Below are 25,767 nucleotides of genomic sequence, written 5' to 3'. Positions count from 1 at the left end.
CCCATTGAAACAGATTTCAAACGTTCTACTTCAGAGGGGGGACCGGTCCGGGATCAGTATTTCTCATTTCCTGGACACAGAGGCCATCCTTCCAGCAGGGCTGCCCTGTGAGACTGAATCCCAGGAAAAACTGAAGTGCAATAAAGGAAAAGTAGTTAAGATAATTGTGGTTCAGGTTAGGAAGTTCTCTGTGTGGCTGCAAGGGACCCTTCAAACGTGCTGCAGCACAACTGCGCTACTCGCTGAGTGGGATGCTGCAGGACAGGAGCCGAAGCCCGTGGATTTCCTTGTGTTCCTGTTCAAGCCTTGGTGCAGCCAGGAGGAGGCTTCCACAGGGCATTCACCCCCCAGGTACGGATGGTAACACGTAAGGTCTTCGCAAAGCCCCTTTGTAACAAAAAAATTGTTACCGGTGCCTTCAAAGTAGAGACAACTTTGAAAGGCATGAAAAATGTTGGCTTCGAAATCCCAAATGGATATGATTGTGGCAGTCATTTCTATGGAGCGTTGTGCAGCCCCTTGTGGAACGTAGCATTCTTGTGTTCGTTACAGTTCTGAAAGAGGAAATACAGGAACATGTAGCGAAACAGGGTGAGACTTCTGACTGGTTAATTGCGACAAGTTGGTGACAGATCAAGGAAAATTCCACTTGCAGACAGACTTTTTTCTCTCGCTTTTAGACACTAACAGCTTTCTTCTGTTTCGCATTCTGTGTTGTCACAGAAATTATCTTTCATGAGAATCTTTTCTACAAATTCCTAAATGCTTTTAGGGGTAGAGCTGTCAGATGTGCTTTCTTGCGACGTAGTTCCTCACCCATGGTGATTGTGCAAAGCTGAATTCTCTTCATCCTGCCATAATTCGCTATTGCTCAACGTGACGCTGCTGGTGAGTGACGACAATGGATAAAAACATCAGAATCAACAGAACTGCAAAGGTAAGTCTGTTGTTTTGGGTACAGCAATAAACAATTACGAAAAAAGGATCCTAGAGTAGGGTTTGCTGTTTGAATTCAGCATGGTGCTTGGTGATGTCGGAAATGTTTGGTATTCTCACCTCGAGGTGGACGGAGGGCTCCTCACGATGCCCATGTACCTAACGTCTCCCTGCGCTTTTTGTTGTGACGAAATCATTAACTGGAAGAAATGTTTTCTTGGGGAGGACTGTGAATAAAGTAGGATTGCCAAAGAGCAAATATGTGTGAATAAACACATTTGTGAAATAATAAATATAACTTGAAGGTGTGAGCTGGCTTGCTGCTATCCTGTAGTAACATTTGAGACACGGTTACATTGGCAGAGACTTTCAGTGACGGTCCAGGTGACCTGGTGCACGATAGAGAATTCCCCTACATTACATGCAAAACAGGAGAAATTTTGAAGTACTGTATTTGTTTCTTTTGAAAGACTGGAACTAGTTTATAAGTTTTTTTATATTTATTTGTGTATTCATATTGCATCTAGTATAATTTTACATAGATAAAGCAACCTGCTGCAGCTATAAGGGTTAGCGAATGCTGAAGTCTTGATTCAAAGTCAGTGCCTTGATTGCCCTACTGTCTGCAAGTCTAATAAACAGCGTAATGGAATTATTATTTTCATCCTGACTATGATCTCAGTGTGTACTGTAAATAAACTGGCTCCTGGAAATTTGATACAAAATACAGCGGGGGAAAAAAGCTCAGTACCAGCTCGATGAGTCATTCTTCTGCACTCAAAATTTTCCATTAAGGCATGTAAAGATAAGAGGACTATTTTTCACTTTAAGTCATCAGAAATTGATGCAGGACATTTTTAATTTCTACACAGAGAGGAGAGTTTTTATTTCTAGGAGTGGTATTTTCAGTTTTCTTAAATGGGTTGCCAGTGGCTAAACAAATGTAGTGGTAGCAAGCTGATTGCCTGTTCTCCTGTGAGATCTTTAGACACACCCATAGCACACCCAGTCAAATTCAGCTGAGTAACAACTGAAAGTCAAATTTATTTCTGCTATATAATTTATGAACTGTTTATAAGGTTCCTACTACCCTAGCAGTTCTGTTTAGTATAACATTTGAATATTATACTTAATACAAAAACACTGAGGATGTGTTTTTTCTACTATCTGGACACCTTGAAGCACCACGTGCCAGCCATCAGTGGCTTTACCGGGACAGGTAATGCTTTGCAATTATCGCTGTGCCCCAACTATTCCCCCCAACTATTCCACTTCCGCAAGGAAAACCATTTCTGCAAATGAATTCAGTATACGAGCGCAGCCAGAGAAATGATGTCACTTCTTTCTTGCTGCATACGCACCTGTGACATAGCCTGCGCCCGAAACGTTGCAACTCGGTGCAATTTAAACGCAGTCAGCATGACCGGCTGCGCTTGGGCAATCGCTCCCGTGCGCAGCGCCGTGGCTCTGGGGTGCCTGCTCTCGCCCCCCCAGTCTCCACCTCAAACGCCCGGGAGCACATATGTGTTTCAAAATAGGATTTGCCAGAGCTAACATACTGAGCTACTTAAATAGCCAAGAGGAAATACTGGAGAGAATGATGAAGCCTCCGTTTTCCTGGGCCTCAGACAGTAAATCCGGGGCTATTCCCGTGATGCAGACAGGCGGAGGTGGACTGGCCCGGCTTTCCTGGGGAAACCTTAGAGGTAAAATTTGAGTTCTGTCATGGACAAAACGGTCTCAACCCAGGGATTTTCACCTCATGTAATTTATTGCCAGTTAACGCAAACTTCTAAGCGTTGATTCCGGTGGTTGAGAAAGAATAAACCATGAACAATTAAGCAAGCACTCAAGCAAAGACCTTCCCGCCCCTTAGCCTCAGCTTGCCCTGGCTTTCTGCGGGGTACACTCGGCCCCCGTTCCCTCACGGAGGTGACGGCACAGCAGGTGGGGTGGGGGAAAATGGCTCCGGCTGCTGCCGCCCCGTGACCACGGCCCCCTTTTCCCCGCTCCTCCGTGCCTCCGTCCCCGCCCCGCTGCAGGACACCCCCAGCCCCAGTCCCCTGGGGGTCCCTGCCCCAGTGGGGGTCACCCACGGGCTGCGGAGGGGGTCCCTGCCCCGGCATGGCAGGGGTCCTGTCTGGGACTAATTCCAGACAACATCCAGTTGCGTTTGGAAGTAGGCTCGTGGCCACAAGCTGTGGCTTTCTTGCTTGCTTGTTACAGAAATATCCGGATCATTTCAAATGCTGGTAGCACCTGAGAAATTCCAGGGTAGTAAATGAACAGCTGTTCCTTATCTTCTGTGGGAAATGGAGTGTTCAAACTAGTAAAACTGCTGGTTGTAATATTAAAAAAAAAAAAAAAAAGGAAAACCCCCAAAGGCATTCAATGAGCTGCTTTGTGCCAGGAATTCTTTCCCATTTGGACAATGTTTGCCTGCTCCTAGCCCAAGCCCAGAAGTATAGATTTTGTTGAGAAAGCATTTTCAATTCAGCATTTTCTAGTCAAGATGCATTGCTTTTCTAGTTACATGACTGTGGGTTGGGAGTGTCTAATTTAATCTTTAAGCTACCATGGAAAGAGGAAGGAAAAGACTTGCCAGAGAAAGGGCAGCGTGATCAAAGGCAAAACCAGTAAAAGTTTGCAAACTCCAAGATATTCACAAGTACAAAGCCGTAAAACCTTTGCATTTGCGTAGGCATCACCTGGGCAGAGCTGCTGCTGAGCAAATGGCAACTATGGGTAACGTTAAATAACACTATTATTTAATAATTAATAAAGATCTTTTTAAAATAATCAAAGAAACAAAATCCTTCCACTATAGTTAATGTTTAGCTTTCCTCCTCAGGTTTTCTGCCTCTGAAGAGCGTGATTATTTTGCAGTGATTTCCATAACCACAGAGGAGATCCGTTCAGTTTTCTAGAGACCTGAACGTGAAAATTTCAGGGTATATCAAACCACTTGTAAGTCCAAAGAGCCAGGAGTAAAAAACGATGCTGCAGAAACGCTTTAAAATCCGATCCTGGCCTTCTGGTTCATCCCCGCTGCCCTGAGCTTCCCGTGAAGACGCAGCTGCAAGGCAGGAGAGGCGTTTCCCCGGGGGTCCCTGCAGGAGGGGCATCCGTGCGCCCTGCGCCCGGCCCTCGGCAGCGTCAGCAGCTGCAGGCCAGTTGCGCCCTGGAGATAATTTTGCTACGTAATTAGCTCCCTTCGTTCCCAATAGCTGGGGCGCCCAGCAAAGGCAGCAGGAGGTGGAGGGAGGCCGGGCATTTGCTGGACCGGGCTTGGAGAGGAAGGGCTGGGGGAGAGCACGTCCTCATCCTTAGGCGATGGAGTAACAGGGAAATAGGAGACAACAAAATGAAGGTCAATGTAAGTACTGGGTTATTTTACGTCCGTTGCAGTTAATTTAATGGCTTGGCTTATTTCATTTGTAGCGGAAGCGTATGTAGCGTAAAATCTGCATCTGTCAGGGTTGCTTTCCAAAGCACGCTGTTGATCTTGTTTGCACGTTACTAACGGAGCACGTGGCCTTAATTTTTAAAATACAACCCAAAGTTAAGCTGAAAAAAATGCCTTCTCAAGAACAACAGTATGGTTAAGAAGGGCGAGGTTTTGTACCATGCATATGAGGCAGCAATATGCCTTATTTAAAAAAGTTACCATGAATGACCCCGGCTGCCCATTAGGATACCCCTTGCTTTCCATATTTTCTTGGAAATAATGAGCTTAAATGATGAACGCTTGAGTTATGCATCATCTCAAGAGAGATGATATTTTTTACGCCAGTTACTAGAAAACAGGTAATGGAAATGTTTTGACAACTTGAGTCACTTTTGATGAAGAAATGTCGTGTAATCTCAGTATGAGTTGGGTGAGCCTGGGAAAGTCTGTGCACTCCAGAGCAACAACTGACCACGTCCTGCAGTGGCCTTTGCAGGGAGAACCAAAGCTCAAAAGAGGAAAGTGGTAGTGTTAATTTTTAGGAAATACTGCTCTGCTCTGGGAGGAGGGGGGAATAAGTGGATGCATCAAATCCCTTTCACAGTTGTAGGATAATGTTTTTGCCCAGACTTCCAGCACAGCATGCGTGCAGACACCTCGCATTAGCTTGCTTCGTGCTGAGCGCAATTTCTTTGGCTGTGAAACTAAGTGAACCTTTCAGCCTGGCGTTACAGCTGATCTCTGGCAGCTGGGACCCGGGGCCGGGTCTGCGCTGTCACCGCGTGCCCCCCGCTAATGGCAGGGGAAGGGGCGAGGTGCAGCTGCCGCACGGCAGCGGTGATGCGCGCTAGTGATTAGGGCGGGAGAAACACCATCCGCCGCTTTTCCAGAGAAATAGTAAAATTTCAGATAAATGACGCTTTGTCCAAGAAGGTAGTCTTAAAAAAAGCATTAACGGTTTGGCGCCGATGACTGCAACGAGGGAGCTGGAGGAAGCAGCAGCCTCTGGGAGTTGGGGTGCTGCTGCTGCTGCGTTATCGATCGGAGAGCACCCAGCCTCCTGCCACCTCCGGGGAGCCCGCGGGAGCCCCGCCGCACGTCAGGTGGGACGCAGGGACGGCGTCCTGTCACGCTTGTGCACCCAGGAGGAAGAATATACAGCAGTCGCTGCAAATGAAAAATTTGCAATGTGCTCCCAACAGCCTGTGCTAGGAATTTCTCGCCCGTTCCCTGGACAGGCAGAGGAAGGAGAGCAAGGACCCCGCTCTAGCGGGTCTCTGTGAAGCGTGTGTCGCGTAGGAGGCAGAAGGAGAAAGCCTGTGCTCATCAGAACTTTATCTTTAAATCCATGTTTGGGAACAAATGTTGTAGTGAAATACAGTGAAGATACTAAAAGGTTTAGAAAAGCCAAAAAAGTTAATGAATTTAGTGCATATGCAAAAAAACCTTTGGATAGTAGGAGGAATCAAAACCCAGAAATGCATACATATTCATTTTTTTAAATATCAGGAAATGGCAGTTTATTTTTCCTTTAACTTGGGCATGAGACCACACGTGAAAATGCTGTGAATGGGAATGAAATCCTGATCACACTGAAAACAGTGGGGGCTTCTGTTGGTTTTAACACAGCTAGAATGTGATTAACTACGCTTGTGGAAAAAAGAGAGTTTGGAGGAAAATTTACAGAACCAGCTTGTAATTCCCACCCCTACATCACTGACTCATGTGAAGCTGCACAATTTCTGTCCAAGTGGTTCTGCCTGAAGTTTAAAAACTGGTTGCTCTTTATTTTATCAAGAACTGATTTGACCATTCAGAATGTTTATTTCTTCAGCTTTGTTCGGAGGTGAAGAGATTAACTGGAAACAGTTCTGTAAACATGTCAGAGGGTGTCACTGATGCATGAACATAACTGTTCAGCAAACACAATCTGCTGCCTTTAGTTGTATCTTTTCCTTCTCCTCAAATATTTTAAGTCCCATTTTTCTGCAGAAGTGCTTACAGATTTTTTTTTTTTTTTTGGTGCAAAATGCAGCTGAAAAATAGTTATCTTCATCCACAAAAGACACTCCTGTGATCAAAGCTGTCTTTTTTTAGATTATTTCAACAGGGTTTTTTAAGAAGTAAATTTAAGACAAAAGATGAAATTTTTTTTGGTTGGTATTTTTTTTCATTTGAAATGCTGCAAAGTACTGCAGTAACTATATATCACATGAAATAGTACTTACTACTGACGTGGAGTTTCCAAATACAAACTGAGTGGGAAGGGAGGCGTACAGCAATTATTTTGGCAGACTTGCAGGGAAGATGCTCGAATTATTATTGGATAATTGTGAAGGACTTTTCTAGCAATATTTGCATATATTTTATGAGGGTGGGTTTTTTTTCTTGTTGATTGTACTGTAGGCTGAGGATAGAGACTGGGATAGGAAAGGGATCAGGAAATCCTAGTGATAGTGGGGTTTTTTTTGCCTTGGCACAGACATTTATTGTGTACATTGAGCACAGATGTCAGTCTATGTGAGTACTCCCATTTTGAGGTTGTAGAATTTCATATTATAGAATTGTACAACTATCAGCTTTACTGACCCTTAATTAAAATTTTCCCTTTCTTCATTAATAAACATGAGTTAACAGCTTTCATTCTGAAGACTCCCAAGGGCTGTTAGGTTTTGTAGTGGGAGCGTTGCTGGATAAGGATACACAAACAATAAAGACGTAAAAATTCAGATTTGTAGGGAGAATTACTATCTTAACATCTGATCTATTATCCAGTAAAAGGAGACACGCATCCAGCTACACAAGAACTTTTCTTCACACCTAAGTTAACTGAACCTGTGTTACCGGAGGTCTTATACTGCAAATCCATTCAGTATGGCTGGCTCAATATCTGTGACTAATTTGGATTGCTCTAACGAGGTCACGGACTCTAGGAGGGAGAACAGTGTCTCGGGAAGAAGTTGCAGAGGGTGCAGCCTCCAGTTCCTAGGTCTGTGCTCTGTAATGGTCTTGTCAAAATCTGCTCAGTGAGAGAAGAGTAACAGCACTGCCTGCCGAGGTGCTTTCTCGTGGGGCGATGAACTGGCTTTTAAGATGCTCTTTGTCTTGGGAGATTTTTTTTCAGGGCTGCTGACAGGGAAGGAGCAACAAATGTCAAAGAAGGAAAACCACTTTGATCTCATCCGTGTTGCTTTAGTACTTATTACATGTCGGTTATTGTAAGGTCGCATTAACGAGATCACATAAAATAATGAAGAACTATACACAGCTGGCCCTAGATGGCATTTTGTGGATGATAGCGTTAGACAGACAGCTTCCGCTCCTCTGGTAATAAAGGAAAAATGCAGATGCCATTGGCCCCAAAGCACAGCTTCCTCCTAGCTAAGCATCCTGTAAGGTCTCTGCGATCCTGGGAATGCGGTATTTGTTTATGGTTAATGGCAGGTCAGAGATGCTTCTGCTTACATGATAGAAAGGGGCTGCCACAGTGATTCTTTACATCTGTCCTAGGCCGCTGAAAGTGTAGATAGGGCCTGATTTCTGACAAATGGTCCCACATTAGATGAGCCAGAGCCTGTACTACAAAGAACCTCACTCTGCAGAACTGGAGGTAGACTTGGTAGACCTTGGCTATCTGTGCTGTCGGATCAAGCGCTCACCTGCCATAAACCTCCTGTAACTTTTCTCTGTAAAATTGCTCCTACTGTTACTGGGATCACAAATCAATTGGCTGGGATGAGTTCTCTTAAAAGAGCGTCAAAAAAAAAAAGAAACCCAGATATTTCTTTGGAAAGCAAATTGAAACAGCTTTGGCATCCAGTGGCTTCTCAATAACTCACTCTATTTCTTAACACGAGCAGACGGAGCCCACGGGACGCTGCGCCGCAGAGCTGGCTGTGGGCTGGATGCTGGTAAGGGACAGGGCGCAGACAGGAGAGTGGCGGTTCCTTACCCAGCCTCGCAGTGCTTTGGTTTACTCAGTGCCATACCCTCCTCGTGGGAGTATTGCTAGGGGTTTAATCTCAGTGGAACGTGGACATAACCAATCTAGCTCTCATAACTAACCCAGCTTAGTGGCTTCAGCAGGTTTGTTCTAGCGCCGTAGAATTCACTACCACCTCAAACTCCACTAGAAAATCAGCTAAGCTATGGCAAGCTCTTCGCTGCCAGGACTACAGCGCTTTCCAGTACCGAAGCCAGCTAGTTCAGTGCTTACTTTTAAGTATATCCTGTAAAACAGCTAAACACATCAGCACCTGTGATGCTAGGCATTGCTGTGGGTTTGTTACAGTTTGTTTTAGCAGTATTAGACTGATCTTCAACATCTGTTTCAGCATCCTCGGCTAGTATTTCATTAAAACATAATCCAGCCATCAAGCCAGGAAACATGAAATTAATTATTACTCTACCTGTAATTGGTTTAGTGGTGGACTTGGTAGTGTTAGCTTAATGGTTGGACTTGGTGATCTTAAAGGTCTTTTCCAACCTAAACAATTCTATGATTCTATATTTGTTGAATCCACAGCTGGGACTCCTTAAAAACTAATGGAGCTTATATGAACAGTATTGCCTACATTCTTTTGGCAATAACACTACATAAAAGAAATGCTTCACAGGTCTCTTCTGCACCAGCCCTGGTGTGATCAGATCCTGAGAGGCTGGCTGAGCGACCAGAATGCTTGCAAAGGAAACAAGGAAAAAAGGGGGCTTAATAGTCCTGTAAATAGTCCTGTAGAGACCTTATCGCTCTCTACAACTACCTGAAAGGAGGGTGTAGTGAGGTGGGTGCTGGGCTCTTCTCCCATGTAGTTAGCGATAGGACGAGAGGAAATGGGCTCAAGCTGCGCCAGGGGAGGTTTAGATTGGAAATTAGGAAAAATTTCTTTATGGAAAGGGTGGTCAAGCATGGGAACAGGCTGCCCAGAGAGGTGGTGGAGTCCCCATCCCTGGAAGTGTTCAAAAAACGGGTAGATGTGGCACTCTGGGACATGGTTTAGCCTAGTCTACCCTTGATTGGTTTAGTGTGGACTTAGTAGTGTGGGCTAACAGTTGGACTGGATGATCTTAAAGGTCTTTGCCAACCTAAACGATTCTATGATTCTATGAAATAGAGGAGCAAAGGAGAACATGGAGCAATATATAAAGGCAGACCCATCTGACCTGTTGTTTTTACACCTTATGAAAATGTTCCTTGTCTGTGTTTTTAGGGAGATTAGAATTCAGCAGAAATGAAGTTACTTCAGTGGCGTGGTGCTGCTTGTATTGGTTTTTCAATGTACTGCTGCAACTTTCTGCCAGGCTGTGGGCACTGAAAATACACAGAAGAGTCTGTTCAGGGAAGATGATGGCGGGGAATTTTTATTTTGTCTTAGTGGTTCAGTTTGTTGTGGTTTGGTTTCTTAGTTTCAGGGGTTTTTTGGGGTTGTTTTGGTTTGTTTTTTTGCATCCTCATATTGTATTGCAACAAAAGGCTGTCTTTTGAAAGAGTTTTGCCTGTGACCTTCCTGTAGCTTGCTCATTACATGTAACACAGAATATATTAGCAACTGGTGTTTCTACCTTTCATAAATTCCTTCAGAGACTAGTTCCAAGTCAAAAGGATAAGAAATCTTCATTAAAATACCTCCTGAAGTTTCTCTACACTTTTTAAAATGCACTGAAAAATGTCACCAAGGGCTGCAAGGCAGTTCAATCACTAGTGCCTTTCACTGTCACCTGGAATCGTATGTCTAGCAGTGGCTGGCCTATTACACCAGTGACGGGCTGGTAGTCCTGAAAGAAAATAATGAAAAATTGAATGATGTTGCTGTGCACTTATGCAGTACTGAGAGTGGATGGAAAAGATTCATGCTCTGACTCTATAGTATGACCATGTGTCCTGAAACTTGAAATTTAATTTAGCACTGCCTTAGGTGGAAGAACCTTTGCTTCCTCCCTTCTCCTTTTTTCCCGCTGCTGTTTGAGACCTCCGCTGACCTGCAGAGGTCTGAGAATGTTCCAGTTCTTCAAGTTCTGTAGTCTGGAGACTGGGGCCTGTCTCCATCACTTCTCTATTTAAGGTCTTAAATATTTTGGTTCCACCCTACAGATGGAATACGAGATGATCTATAAATGGATTTGTTGTTCTAGCTAGGTCAGGTTTTCCAAGGTGTCCTACAATTTTTTTGGAATCCCCTGCTTGGCTTGCAATTGAGATGCTTTCAAAGGTTCCTGGGTATTCGTGTTGCCTACAGATGTGAGCCCACGTGCCCTAATTTGAGCTCCGCAAATCAGAGACCACCTTTCAAAACCTGACCCACTGTGTTCTGCTTTGAATCGGTATCTCGCTGTGGGCTCCTCTCCCTTGGATGTTTGCACAGCTTTATTGGCAAAACCAAAGGAATGTGTGCTGCGCTTCAAGTGAAGAGACCCCTCTGTTGAAAAGGTTTGTGACTTTCATGGTATGAGTTTAAAATCTAACTTTTCATTCAGAGGCAGTGCCCCTGAATAGATATTTGGGGCACCATATATATTCATCTGACTTTGTCAAATGAAATGTTGGTCAGTTGAGTTTTGACAACCTTTCTGTGGAATACCTTTGCTGCTGAAATGGAGCTTAGACCTCCTTGTTGCTTTCACTGACCTGGCTGTTCTCTCGCTTCACTCGTTTTGCAGCAAAGCAGACCTAGCAATGTCTAGGGAAAGAGATGAGACAATAGCTGGAATTATTTCTCCTGCTAATGCCTGCTGCAGTCACGTTTTATTGCTGCTGAAGTATCACTGATGGGAAGAGTACCTCCTCGCTCTGCATAACTTAGGTTGCAGTCTACAGTAATTATTTGCAGAAATTCTCACCGACGTGTACAGGCCAAACCCTGGCCTAGTGAAAATCAGCATATTTACCCTAAAACAAATGAGATTTGAAAGTAGACTTGCATAGTTTCGTACATTGATTAATTAATTAGGCCCAATGATGTGTTTAGTATGCTGTTTCCACAGGAAAGAATTAGCTGGGGAAATGTCAACATTTAGATGCCTTTTAAAACCGTAGTGTGAACCAAATTTTCCTCTTATTTGTGTTGGTGCAACTAGGAAGGATGGTCTTGCTGTCTAATGCACTAGACAGGGGCTCAGTTCCTGAGTTCAGGCTTCCGGCCTCTGCCACGGATTTCCTGTGTGCGCTTGGATAAGGCCCTTCACATTTCAGTTGCCTGTTTGCAAAAGGGGGAGAGTGTCCCTCTGCCCATCCTCTTCAGGCCTGAAGAAGAGGGTCTGTCTTTCAGCATGTCTGTACAGTGCCCAGCAAGAAGGGATCAAATGTTAACCCAGATCCAGAAGTGTGGCTGATGAATAATAGGAAAAGTTGGCAGTTTTCCTTTTTTTTTTTTTTTTACAATTACAACAACATTGTGTGAAGTCCAAACCCACCCCAGGCTGCACTCTGTGGTGGGATTCCTGAAGGCCTGGCTTCAACACAGGTGGTTCAGAGCATTTGGCATTGTCCAAATAGAAAGTGGGCTCCCATGTTCAAGGCAAGAAGACTATTTTAACCAGGCTACGACATAAGGTAAATGGGACTGTTGTCCATCTCTGGCAGCTGCTGATGGACAAGCCCATGTATCATAAAAAGGCCATTGTTCATGGCCACCCTGACGAAGAAATGCGTGCTGCTAACAACAGGCCACTTTCATCAGCTGAGCTGACAAATTGGTTTTCTTCTGCTGCAACTTCAAACCAGCTGTTGCTTTACAGCAAATGCTCTGGACAAAAATACAAGGCATCACGTTTCCTATTTGGGTACTATCTCTTTGGACATTACTTGCACTTTCTGATAAGGAACTAATGCTGAAACACAGCCAGTGTCCCACTGACTAGGAAGCAGTCGGTCTCATTTTAAAGCTGAAAGCAAATGGTATCTTGTACTGAAAAACACTACGTCCACAGCTCTCGCTACCCTTTGCACAAATGCCTCAGGTGAATAAAGCTACCTGCTGCTACTGCTTTTCATTCTTTTAACTGTCATCTTGTAATGAGTAAGCAAATGCCCCAAATATGCTAAAAATAAAATGTGGTGAACTACACACTCATGACTGCCAGAAATGTATAGGCTTCAGCCAAGACAGGTAGGGCTGCCCTGCGGTGAAGAAGCTGGGAAATATGAACATTTGCTGTCTCACAGATTTTCTGTGATCTTAGGAAAGTCGCTTGCTCTATTCTTCCTTGGCTTCCTGTCTAAAATAAAATTACAGTAAGAGCACTCTATGAAGATGCTGAAAGATATACTGGAGACAGAAGTATTCAGCTACAGGTGATGTCCGTGTGATGGAGAGAAACACAGACACTGTTTGAGCTGTGCTTGCCTGGACATAAGCTCACAAATGCACCAACGTGCTGTGAAGACTTGCCAGCCAGCAGAGCGATTTGTTTGGTGTCACTCTGTGCACTGTTGGATTTTTTTCCCTGAGCTAATGTGTCTCATGAATCTTTAGCCTGGGATGCTCTGAATCAGCAGGATCCAGCTCTCTAGTCTGGGGTGGACAAGGACGCAGCTAGCTGGGGTCTGGGTCTTCACAAGTACCGCAGCCCGTCGCTGCGCTTCAGCGGTGTTTCTGCCACCGGTGTTACCACCGGGCACTCGTTAACCCCCTTAGCATTGGCTTTGCTGAGAGGCCTTTCTTATAAGGCTCTGAGGAAAGAAAAAGTGTAAAGGAAAATAAGCAAGGTCGGGTGTTTTGTGGTGGGTTGTTTGGTTGTTTTTTTTCCTTCAGGGAAGAAATAATTAGCTTTTTTCATGTGCAGTTGAAGTCCTCAGATAAACTGGGTAGCAGGTAGGAAGGCATGAGTTTTACTTTTGGATGGGTGATGCATTTTCTCTGTGGCTTCTGACAAAAAATTCACGGAATGCCAGTGGGGAAAACTACCTATTTTTCATATAGGGGTGTTTTTAAGTAGTAAGTCTAAGTAATGAATGTTAGCAGTGCTCTTCAAGAGCCTCAGGGGGGAAAAGGTGGTGAAGAAACATCTTGCAGTATTATCTGTTTCTTTACTGCACCGAGCATAGCAGACACAGGCTGCAAACGTTTGACTTGCCGAAACCAACGCTCTGAGAAATGTTGTTTAATGTGAAAATGGGTGGACTTGAATTAAATTGAAATTACGGTGGAGATAAACACCAGACCAGAAACTAATTAAGATTTTTGCTGGTGTAACAGCACAACGCCGATGTGTTTTCTCTCTCCAGAATACCTTGGCGAAGGCACTATATGATAACAAAGCGGAGTGCTCGGATGAGCTGGCCTTCCGCAAAGGAGACATCCTGACGGTTCTGGACCAAAACGTCATCGGCAGCGAGGGCTGGTGGAAATGCTCCCTCCACGGCAGGCAGGGCCTGGCCCCCGCTAACCGCCTCCAGCTCCTCACCGCCTCGCAGGCTGTCCCGCTGCCTCCCGCCACCCGCAGCGACGCCGCAGAGTCGCCGGCGGGCCAGCAAAACATCTACCAGGTCCCCTCCGTCCCCAAGCCTCCCGTGTTGTCGTCCACCTACGAGAAGATGGAGGGGTGGGTTAAGTCCCCAGCCAGGGTCTCCACCCTACCTGCCCGAGGCACGTATCAGGTACCAGCCTTGGCTGCACAGCTGTGCAGTGAAAGGACCCAAAGCTCAACAAACCAGGTAGGCACCTGTAAAAATAACAAATGTTATTATTAAAGCAATCATTGGGAGCAGGAAAATAATAAAGGCTATTGGCCTGAGCGTTTCAGTGGAATTTGCGGCAAAGCCATTCAAATAAAGGGTGTTTGGGAAACTCCCATCAATTGTACTACAGTTTATAGCATTATGTGAGAAATGCTGCTCTGGGCAACGGATGAGAGTCTCTATATTCTGTAGTCCCTCACTTCTTTTGACAGTTTAAAGCAGCTGTAAAATAGGGCAGGGAGTAAAGAATATACCATTTGTTTGGAAGAATCTAGAAATTATTTACAAACCTACCCCAAAGTTAAAGTAAGAAGACACAGAGCTTCCTCTGATGGTCTACAGCATGCACCCATCCAGAGTCCTCTGGGCACGGGTGGGGTCTTTGCATCCATCTGCACAGGAAGATGATTCGTAATTAAAAAAAAAAACCAAACCAAAAAACACCCTTTGCTGTGTGGTTGCTGCCTTTGGTCTAGTTTCTACTATTTCCAGTGGCTCAGCAAGCTCAGAGTGCTGCTGCCTCTGCCTTCTGCTGCTCAGGGCTGTCGCTATGCTCGCACAAAGTAGCAGCACCTACTGTAGCCATGCTGGACGACACGGTTTGGCTGTGCGATCTGAATCAATTTCTCTCCCAGCCTGTTTTTGCTGCTGCTGAGGGTGTACGGGATGAGAGCAGCCACCAGCCCCCCCAGTTACGGAGGGGAGTTGCAAACCCAGCTTCCATTACAGCTGCCTGGCCTGGCCTCTTCTTTCTCCCTGCTCCTTGCGATGCACGTTCGAATGAAACGTGTAAGTGGAAAATGCATTTTGACTAAACATTACATCAAGTGTCTTAACACACAAAACCTTGTGCTTTCTCCAGCATAGAATGAATGGGGAATCTTTTATAATAAGAAGTAAATAGAGCAGGTGGGGAGGGAGTTCAAGCACAAGTTTTTATTCAGTCCCCTGAGCTCTTCAGCCCAGGGTGGCTCTTTATTCCGTGTATGAAATCACGTTAGAAATGTTCATTGAAAAAGGAAAAGGAAAGAAATTCAGCCCTGAACTATATAGCCTTTTGGGATGATTTAATCATCATTTGATTTATGGGACTCAGTGGGCCAGCTTTCATCCCACTGTGCCAAAAGGCCAGTTGTGGAATCCGAGGTGCTGGCTCCTTCTGTGTGGCAAACGGGTGCTGGAAGCAAACTTGGTGCATCTCTGGTGCCTGAAACCTAATTTTCAGCGCTGCAGCTGCACATTCAGGCTTTGTGTACAGTCACCATAATTACAAGCTCAAACTAAGTAATAGCTACAAAAGACCCTTTTGCACTCGCTGTAATCTGATTTCTCCCCATTCCTAACCCTAAAGAAGGCATTTGCAAATTGAATGCGAGATTGATACCAATTTTCCATGTTGTGCCAGCAAATCAGGCTGCAGATTTCATCTTATTCTTTATCTGAATGAATGGCCCAACAGAAGAGCTCCTTGGCTATTCCTGTGTCTCTGTCATTTCATGAGTTCATATACCTGAGCCTTGTTTACTCTAACGGAGAAAGAAAAAAAAAAAAAGCCAAAAAAAAAAAAAAAAACAAAAAAGCCCTAGCCTGCGCTTATTATTTAGAAGTTCAGATTTGCCTGGGCTGCCTGTTGCACAAGGTCACAGCTGTTACTCCACCAACTGCCCCGCGGTGCTCGCAAGCCGTACGCAGATGCGCGGGGAGGCTCGGGGTGAACAGCCCGTGCGAGTGCAGAACGAACCGCAGCGCTCCGGACCGCCCCGTGTACATCCTATGGGACAACTGGCAAAGTTCCTGGCATACTCAGCTGTCCTCTGAGCAGCTGGGTAAAGCCACTGTAAGTCTTTGAGGGAGCTGATTGAAAGCAATAAAACAAAACAAAAGCCCTCAAAGCCTGTGTGCTTTCACCTGATAGAAAAGCCTTGTCACGTCTTTATTTGTTGCCCAATATACAGGGCACCTTCTTGCTTTACTGTGACTGAAAGTACTTTAAAATAATTTGTTCTCAAAGTGGGAGTAAGATATGATGTTCAGGGAGTTTCCTTTTTGCTATATACTGGGTAAGATTTGTGCTTTGTCTCTGTGTCATTTGATCAGGAAGATTTCAAGGTGTTTACAGAGGAGTCACTAGGGCATGTACTTATCTTTTACCCTTTCTACTCCGGGAAGTCTCTTCTGGCTCTGCCAGCGAGATGGCTCATATCACAGAGCACTAAGGGGAGCCCTGTTCACTCCTCCTTGCCTTTCTTCAGATGAGAGCTAAGAGCTTTCACAAAGACCAAGCAAGCAGTTGTAGAGCTGGAGTCTTGTTCCTCTACCGTATTTCCCCTAAATTTAGTCACTACAACCCTCACTTACATGATGGAGAACACTACCTCCAATTTTAAATAATTTATTGTAACACAACGGTGTTTCTGTGCGTTATAGTTTACAATCCTCTATTTATAATCTAGCTGCGGAGAGCCAGGCTAAACCCGTGCTAAATGATCGAAACGCCATGTTTGTGAGGTTGATTTTAAAAAAGTCCTTCCCCAACATTCATATTTTGGCATCTTAACTAATTGTCCCACAGATCTGGTCATAGCTCTTAAAATGAGGTTTTAAGCAAGCAGGAGAATTAGTCTGTAATTGACCTAAATAATGTAATTCCCGTATCAGACTTCTCCGTTTATGGAGCTGGACAGGACATCAAGGTAACCATGTTTACCCCCTCCAAATTATTCTATTTTTCATAACTACAGAATAATGGATCTCAGCCTGTACCTTTTTGCTGCTCTTACTCCCACTAAATATGGCTTGACCTAATGGCTCTGTGAGACTTGAGAAGTACAAATTCCCCCGCTTTCTTTTTTTCAGTGGTTCTGCTTTTGGGTAGTCTAAAGATTTAAGCGATAACTGCAGCTGGAGTGTCTCCAAATCTTCTCCCTCCCTTGGTTAGTAAGGCAGATTGTCTTTGATTTGTATGTGCCAATTCTTATCTGAAATACAGCAGAAATGCTGTCAAAGGAGAATTATGAGGAAAAAATGCCATGCCTGCTTGTAAGGTCAGTTTGTAAGGTCAGTTCCTGTTTATCACCATGAGCGAAAAGCTGATTACTCTAACGGTGCCCTATTCGACTAACTGAGTTTTCAGAGATGTCCTGAGCTTACTGCTCACTGCAGCTTTCTCACTATTGGTTTTTTCCCCCCTGAAGCACCTGTTTACTCTGCCGAGAGCATGCCGGGCTTCAGTCCCGAATATCAGGAGTGAAGTGTACGATGTCCCATCCACGCAGCGCCGGGAGTCCTTGCTCACGCAGGTGAGTCCTGCCATGGTCCCCCCCCATGCCGCTGGCACCCTGTAGGACCTCAGAATAGATTTTGAGGCAAATTCTAGTGTTTCCCTGTTTGCTGTTTGTAAAATTTGGCAGAAAACCATATGTTTTTAGGGAAGTTCAAAGCCTAAAGCAGTTTTCTTTTGAATTTGTTAGACATTTAGAGGAAACGTGTCTTAAATTTGGTACGTTTCTAATAAACACCTTCAGTTTTACCATTACTGAGTTCCAGGGCACAAATGAATTCTCATTATCAGAGTGTCAGCCTCTCTGCCTTGGTTTATCCATCAGGAAATGTGCTTTGTCTCTGTCATTCAATCAGGAAGGTTTCAAGATGTTTACAGAAGAGTCACTAGTGCACATACAAAAAGACACTAAATGTGACCCATGCCACCCACCTCCTGGGCAACAAAATGCAAGGGATTAGATCATGTAACAATAACGCAGTTGGGGTAAGGGCAACGCACCGATTGCATCTACCACAGAAGCGTCCTGTTATGTGATCTTGCTCTTGGTACCACGCTTCCCTGGAGAGACTGAATGTTGCCACATTTCCTCTACATCTCGCCGCAGCCTGTGCAGGTCACCAGGCTGGGAGAGGCGCGGGGCCCCATCCCGTCACATACCACGCAAAGGTCTGTGCGGGACTGGAGCACGTCCACGGAGCCTCCCCACGCACCTTACGCTCCCTGGCAGCACCTGGCAGCGCAGGGTTGAGCCCACTCTAATTCATTGTTACCCACAAGCTTCTCTGTGTTACCCACTCGTATAAGCGGGGTGATCCCTGCTCAGACCCGAAGCCAGGCGTGTAGGAGGCGGCTGCCCTCCACCACCCAGCGCCCGCCGCCCTCCCGTGCCGCGCTGCGGGAAGGCGCTCCAGCAGCTCTGCAGCAGGCTGAGTTCGACCCCCGCTGTCCAAACTAGGAGATACCCAGTATATGGCCCGAAAGCCTTTGATTCCACCAAAGTCTTCAGCTGGCTCTAAAAAGGACTGAAGTCAATCTGGGTTTTTTTTTTCCCTTTGACCAGAGTGGTGCCACTCCACCCACCACACAGAAGGGCACTGTGCTGGTCAGGTTCACCAACTGTTCCCAGGAAGAGCAGAAGCAGCTTTACAACATCCCGACCAGCCCAGAAAAGGCAGGAGCTGTTATCCAGAAAGACTCACCAGTGGGCAATGTAAGTAAGACTTGTTGGGACACAAGAGAATAATCTCTCATTACCATGATGTTGGGCACGTGTACTGAACCTCCCTCAAGGCAATCGCGGTGATAAGACCGGCACATCTTCGGTGCAGTACTTTGTCATAGAATCATAGAATCATAGAATCGTTTAGGTTGGAAAAGACCTTTAAGATCATCCAGTCCAACCATTAACCTACACTACCAAGTCTACTCTAAGCCAATCAAGGGTAGACTAGACTAAACCATGTCCCGAAGTGCCACGTCTGCCCGTTTTTTGAACACTTCCAGGGATGGGGACTCCACCACCTCTCTGGGCAGCCTGTTCCAATTCTTGACCACCCTTTCCGTAAAGAAATTTTTCCTAATTTCCAACCTAAACCTCCCCTGGCGCAGCTTAAGCCCTTTTCCTCTCGTCCTATTGCTAACTACTTGGGAGAAGTAGTAGTTGTCCTTCCTGTCAAAGAGACAAATCCTACCTGGCTCCTGGATCGTCAGGGTACCTACCAGGACTACTACTGCATTTGCATTTGCTTTTTAGGCTGCAGGCATCAAGATCTCTTAACTTCTTTTTATGACAATGTGAAAAGCAAATTCAATACCCTACATTCTTGAATGTATGTTTGTAATATTTAGGCAGATAGAAACTAACTGTCCCCGTTCCATGCAGCACTCTCCTGCCACCTTTTTTGGGAGTGGAGCGCACGTGGCTTGGGGAGGGGGTCAGGCTTCCCATCTCTTCCCCACTGTTTGACAAGTACCATCCCTGAAGAAAGTGCGGATCTGAAACTTCACAACAAAGAAAATGCCTCGACAGAAATTCTCTGTTAGTTGCTTGCCACATATTTTGGGTTTCCTGAATGGTTTTAGGATCCAAGAGAATTCTGACAGGCTCCTTTAGCACACATTCCCACGGCTGAAGTGTGGGATCTCGGGGCAGACCACCCCAGCACAGCAAATCTGAGGCTTCCTGGTTTTGTGGATTTAAAGAGAAGTGATGTAGGTTCACGGCTGCCCCACGACTGGAGAAGCCGGTCTTGCACAGAGTCTGTTCAGCAGTGACAGCGGGGCTGGTGCTACCCAGCACTGGGGCGCTGGCATACGAGCAATTGCTCGTTGACGCTGGCATTCCTGACGTCTCCATGGCTGTTAGCAATCATACCGACCAGCTGCAACAGCCTGGGAGCAGATTTTCTTTCAGAGACATGGTTTACTGTTGGTTCCAAACTAAAATTTTCTTAGAATTCTTTGTTCAGGGGAAATTTGCAAAATTCTGGCTGTGGTCTGAAACACCCTTCTTTGGGATCCCCTTCTCATGCACGTTTTCTGCAGATGGAGAAGCCTGACCTGGACAGTTCTTTCTAAAATTTTTATTACACAGTGGTACCTTCAATTGTTTCTTGTTGCTGCACACTCCTATAGCTCCCTGCACTCCCTCATGCTTGTGCTCCATGCTCGTAAGGCATCCAGGTATGACCTGTCCCAAAGTGCCTATTAGTATTAGTCTGGATTTTCTTACACAAGAAGTGGTCTTGCCTTCACCTTTTCCAGCTTATAGACTTCAGCTGTGCACACATGTGTTTTTAAGGCATTGGGCAAGATCTGTGTCTGTCTTAGAAAACCTGTATCAAGTGAAAACTTAAACTCATTGCAGCTATCTGAGAATGGTCAGTTGTGTCTGTTGGTGATTTATTTTTTTGTCAGGCTATGCATATGAATGTGGGCGGGGATACTGGAAAATCAAGTGTTTTCTTATGCAGAGGCCAGTAATATCTTACCTCCTTCATTCTGTAAAACTGAGTGTTTGATATTACCTACTAATAAACTGGCATTTCACTTTTGCAGCCAATTTAGAAAACTATGAAAGTTTCCCACCCCAAAGGAGTCAGGGAAGAGCTCACAGATTTCACTGGTTGGGGACACTGCTGTATGATTTAATCCCCTGCGCTCAAAATATTTTAACCTTTGTATGTGCCGCTTGTGCATTTTAGAAAGAAAATAAAAATTATGGGCTAGCCTTTTTGTGGTGCAGTTCCATTGACATTACTGGAGTTGCATACAATTGCATGCTCTGAGAATTGTTTTGTTTCCAATTTCTTGTATAAAATGCTGCTTATAAATCCTGTGTGCTCTGTTGCAGTTATATGATGTCCCTCCCAAAAGAGAAACTGATGTTTCAGAAAATGAATCTCAGAAAAAGTTCTGGGGCCGTTACAATACCTTGCCAAATCCTCGAAAATCAGAATGGATTTATGATATTCCAGTATCACCTGAAAAACCGGGATTAAAACAAAACCCTCCTGGCCATTCCTTGGAGAACCAGGTGCTGTACGATATACCACCAGCCAGGTACAAGGCACTAACAACAAATACTGAAGCCAAAGTTGTAAATCCACAATTATATGATATTCCACCAGCACAACGGAAATTCACGTTTCCAGGTATCCATCTCTATGATGTTCCATCCTCACGGGACGTGCTCCTTTTGCCACAAAATGGTAGCTGTGATGTACCCCCAAGTCTCCTGGCTCCAAAGGCTGAGAATCAGAGCTCTGAAGAGAACGTTTATGATATTCCAAAAGGTTTGCCCGTAGCTTTGCAGTCCAAGAAAGACATGGAAAAAACCAGTGATAGTTCTGGAGACCAAGCATACAGTGCTCCTCCACAGCTCTCAAGAGATGCCAAGGTAGAACAAGACAGATTATCTGCTTCTAGCGTGGACAGCAGAAGCAGCACGGTCTCTACATCTTCAAACTCTTCTGCTGAGCCTTCTTCTATGTCATCATCAGAAGAGCCTGCCAAAGAAATTAAACTGGACCTTGACGTAGCCATAGAGACACTGACTAGATTGCAGCACAGTGTATCCAGCTCAGTTGCGAGTTTAATGATCTTTGTGAGTAGTAAATGGAGATTACAGGAGCACCTAGAGAAAACCATTGAAGAAATCCATAGAGCAGTTGATCACATAAAGGTATCACTCGGAGAATTCTTGGCCTTTGCTCAAGTTGTAAAGGCAAATGCCTCTTGCCTCACTGATAACAACCTTCAGACCAGAATTAAAAAACAGCTAGAAATTCTTATGAACTCATTCAAAATCTTAACAGAAACAAGAGAAGCTCTAAACAACTGCAGCTGGTCACTAGAGGCTTTGGTCCTCAGGAAACCTCAGAACAACCCAGATGACCTCGATCGCTTTGTTATGGTAGCCCGCACGATTCCAGATGATATCAAGAGGTTTGTATCCATCATCATTGCCAATGGAAAGCTCCTCTTCAGAAAGAATGAGGAGGAACAAGAAATGAAGCAACCAAAAGTGAACCCAGAATACAAAATGGCAAAACAAATCACAGTGCCGAGAAGAATAGAAATAGATTCACTTCAAAGAAATATTCCTGATAAACCCAATCAAAGTCAGGTGTCTTCTGAGAAACCAAAAGAAAATGCCACTGAAGACTGTGATTATGTTCAGTTACAGGTTAGTATAACTGGATTTTACTATGCATATTCCTGATCATTTGCAGATATTAAGCTATTAGCACTATTTTATCTTTGCACTAGTGCCAAATTGAGTTTGCACTGCTTCCTATTTTCCAGACTTTATGTGAATTCAGGATTTTCTTAGAGTGCTAGATGGCACATGTAGAATGATCAGTAATTTTAAGTAACAAAGAGAACTGGCATTTGAGAATTTACCCAGGCAGCCAGCCAGCACTGAGAAAAGATTTTTAGTTTGCCCGTTTAAATTCGAGACAGCTTTTAGCTGGGGGTTAGCAATTTGTTTCTTCTCTTTTGACTAGTAGTTCTCTTCTTGCCAGTACATTTTGTTTGCTTGACTCTGACATGACTATACAAGAGATGTTAACTTTCTAACATGAGGTGTATTGGAAAGCATGCTTTCATAGAAATTTTTGATTTAACAAATTAAACTCTTGCTGTGAATTATCAAATTTATTTATTAGAATAATTTTGGATGTTTGTTAGAATCATTCTCCTTAGAATTACTGAAATGTCTAAGAATATAACTCTCTTGGTTTCACAAAGAAATGTTGGCTTGTCCTCAGAATTTAGGAAAAGTTGTTTTGTTGATGTTGGTTTCAGTCTTAGATCTTGCAGGATCAGACACTAAATTTTTAGTAGGAAAAAAACAGTTGCTTCTAATAAATGTACCATTGTTGTCCATAACATGAAGGCTGCATAGCAAGTAGTTGTTTCCCCCTGAAATAAGAGAAAAACACACTTACATTTAAATATTTTATGTAAACCATTTCACCTTTGCTTTCATTTTGATTTGTAACAGGCACAGAAAATAATTTCAGGTAAAGAAGTAGCAAAGAAGAGTACAGATTCAAAACCAAAGGTATTTCTGATTTTGAAAACTATTACTTATGAGGACTGCTAGTCCCTGATTTCTGTGCTTGCTACAATTCAAAATAATTGCATTTGGACACACATATCTATACAAAGAGATCTATTTGTTTTCTCATAGTTCGTTTTCCCAGACCTAGTTCTTAGAATTACTGCTGAAAACCCATGCAAAACATTTATTTTCTTCAAATGTAACAAACCACTGTAGTTTGAAGTAATACTATTTATTTTCTTGCCTTTGTGTATCATTTGGGATAAGGCTGTGAGAGTTAGTATTTCAAAATATCTTGTCATGCGCTGGTATAAGGACTGACTCTCTTGCTATCGTACAGTTTTAATCATTCATAACCCTCATGAAGTCAGCAGCATTAAAGATCAAGTCTGAATGTTTTGTACTGTCCGAAAGCTTGAAGTCCAGTTTGTATAAAGGATTGATGTTCAGCTACAGCAGTTTGTGTGCTCTTCATTATTAAAATCATGTTCAGTGACATTTGTTTAGGGAAAGGGCTATCAGGAGAAAATACCACTTTGAAGTCCAGTACTCTATGGAAGGAGAAATGATTGTAAAAGACTCCTGGGCTGGGGCAATTTGGAGACTTATTAACTAAACTCCCTCTAAGTGGAGAAAACACGTGAAGAATATAGGGTAGAGCAAATAAAGAAACAATCAGTGTGCCACCAAGCTGAGTCTATTTTTTTAACCTTTTTCCAGGTTTTGCCATCTGCAAAAAAGACTCCAGTTCAAAGCAAGCAGGACTCTGCAAAGAAATTCGCTCTCCCAGAACACTGTAAGCTGTGTTTTGGTGCACTGCACAAGGCAATTGGCGTATTTACTAATGGTCTGAGCAACAACCAGCCGCCCGAAGTCTTCATATCCCACAGCAAATTGATCATTATGGTGGGACAAAAGCTAGTGGATTATCTCTGCCAGGAAACTCAAGAAAGAGATGCTCGGAACGACATCCTCCACAGCAGCAGTCGGTTTTGCAGCCTCTTGAAGAATCTGGCTCTCGCCACCAAAAATGCTGCAATACAATATCCAAACACAGATGCCATGAGGGAACTTCAGGATCAAACTGAGGAGCTCTCTAAGTACACACAGCAGTTTAGAGCAATGATGGAATGAAAGACACTTCACTGTTTTTACAAATTCTCCCTTGTTGCTCCGTTGGCATGTGACAGCCAAGGGGGGCAAAAGCAGCTCAGCGACCACCAACTTTCAGTCGCCTCTCAGACTCCTGCCGGGCAGTTCCCTGGGTGCTGGTGCGGATCCGCACAACAGCAGATGCAGAAGAGGATTTGTAGAATTAAATCTGTACTTTCTTCCCCATTGTTCAGCTCCTGCCTGGAAACGTCATCATCTTAGTGGCTGGGCTGGAATGTTTGCACTGTATTAGAGCAAAATTATTTTATTATCTGGCTGATTTTTTAATTTCTATATAGGTCAGTGTCGTGGTTTAGCCCCAGCCAGCAACTCAGCACCACGCAGCCGCTCGCTCACTCCCCCTGCCCTGTGGGATGGGGGAGAGAATCGGAGGAGTAAGAGTGAGAAACACTCCTGGGTTGAGATAAGAACAGTTTAATAAATGAAATGAAGTAAAATAGTAATGGTAATAATAACAATATAATAATGATAATAATAATAACAATGTACAAAGCAAGTGATGCACAATGCAATTGCTCACCACCCGCCGACCCATACCCAGACAGTCCCCGAGCAGCGATCGCTGCTCCCCGGCCAACCCCCCCCAGTTTCTATACTGCCCATGACATCATATGGTATGGAATAGCCCTTTGGTCAGTTTGGGGGACGCTCCTGGCCGTGCGCCCTCCCAGTTTCTTGTGCACCTGGCAGAGCATGGGAAGCTGAAAAGTCCTTGACTGGTGTAGGCACCACTTAGCAACAACTAAACCATCAGTGTGCTATCAACATTCTTGTCATCCTAAATCCAAAGCACAGCACTATGCCTGCTACTAGGAAGAAAATTAACTCTATCCCAGCCAAAACCAGGACAGTCAGATAAATACATTTTCCTCTTTTTTTTTTTTCCTATTTGGGTATGTAAAGTGTCTCTTTAAATTTTGCTGCACAGTGTTCTGTAAGTTATGATATCCCATTACCAATTGTTTCTTGAGGACTCAAAATTTGTAATTACAATTTATTATTTTTTTTCACAGCTACAAAGCTAACTTTTGTTCTTCATGTACAAATGCGACGAATGTATTACAGGACAAAATCTGGCAGGTACTACGCATATCCTAGATGTTAATGGGAAACGCTCCAGCTGGCGTCCGAGCGCAGAAGGAAAACTGACTTGGAGGAGCCCTGGCTCCCAGATCTATGGAGAGCGCACCTCGGCCGTCCTCTGTTGCAGCTTGAAGCCATTCGCAGCATTGCTCCAACGGGAAGGAATTTATTCTAGTCACTAAACAGAAGCTTTGGACAGGCTGTTCCTGCGGACTGGAAGCGTGGCGTTATTTCCTGGGAGCAGCGGCTCCCGCGCTGCTCTGCGCAGCTCCCGGACCTTATCCCTGGGCTGGCTGCACCTCAAGTAGAATCATGGAATCATGGAATGCTTTGGGTTGGAAGGGACCTTGCGAGATCACCGAGCCCAACCCCGCTGCAGCGAGCACAGCGACGACGGCCCTGGCACCGCCCAGATCCCCTGTGTTATTTGTGGTTTTTGTAATTAATTTATTTTAAACTTTTCCAATCCCTAAGCCCGGCCCTCGTGGGCAGGGCCGCACCCGTGCCTGCGCTCGGAACGCAGCGATCGCCCCGCGGCAGCGCCCGGGCGCCCGCAGCCCCCGCGCCTCCCTCCGTTCTCCTCACCCGGCCGTCACCGTGGC

General features: G+C 44.6%; 1 protein-coding gene across 4 annotated transcripts; it reads left to right on the top strand.

Moving 5' to 3' along the window:
• The first annotated feature begins 605 nt into the window (after window positions 1-605).
• Window positions 606-24,119, top strand: CASS4 (Cas scaffold protein family member 4). Of its 4 annotated transcripts, none has more exons than XM_075721121.1 (7): window positions 606-937; window positions 13,605-14,033; window positions 17,252-17,356; window positions 18,401-18,550; window positions 20,693-22,027; window positions 22,850-22,909; window positions 23,630-24,119. In XM_075721121.1, the coding sequence occupies exons 1-7, from the start codon at window positions 902-904 to the stop codon at window positions 24,041-24,043; spliced, it is 2,529 nt and encodes an 842-aa protein (XP_075577236.1). In that variant the 5' UTR covers window positions 606-901; the 3' UTR covers window positions 24,044-24,119. The 4 variants fall into 4 exon arrangements, with proteins under 4 accessions (XP_075577236.1, XP_009478745.1, XP_075577238.1 ...); XM_075721123.1 differs by lacking the exon at window positions 606-937 and adding an exon at window positions 4,287-4,312; XM_009480470.2 differs by lacking the exon at window positions 22,850-22,909.
• The last annotated feature ends 1,648 nt before the right edge of the window (window positions 24,120-25,767 follow it).

The sequence above is a fragment of the Pelecanus crispus genome, chromosome 14 (assembly GCF_030463565.1).
Source record: "Pelecanus crispus isolate bPelCri1 chromosome 14, bPelCri1.pri, whole genome shotgun sequence".
Classification (NCBI taxonomy): Eukaryota; Metazoa; Chordata; class Aves; order Pelecaniformes; family Pelecanidae; genus Pelecanus; species Pelecanus crispus.
This window is presented reverse-complemented; position numbering and strand designations above follow the sequence as displayed.

Bases quoted from the DNA above. Each gene is read 5' to 3' on its own strand.
- CASS4 (XM_075721121.1), top strand. From the start codon at position 902: ATGGATAAAAACATCAGAATCAACAGAACTGCAAAG. The intron at 18,551-20,692 runs GTAAGTAAGACT...GCTCTGTTGCAG, and splicing joins AAGACTCACCAGTGGGCAAT to TTATATGATGTCCCTCCCAA. The intron at 22,028-22,849 runs GTTAGTATAACT...GATTTGTAACAG, and splicing joins GTGATTATGTTCAGTTACAG to GCACAGAAAATAATTTCAGG.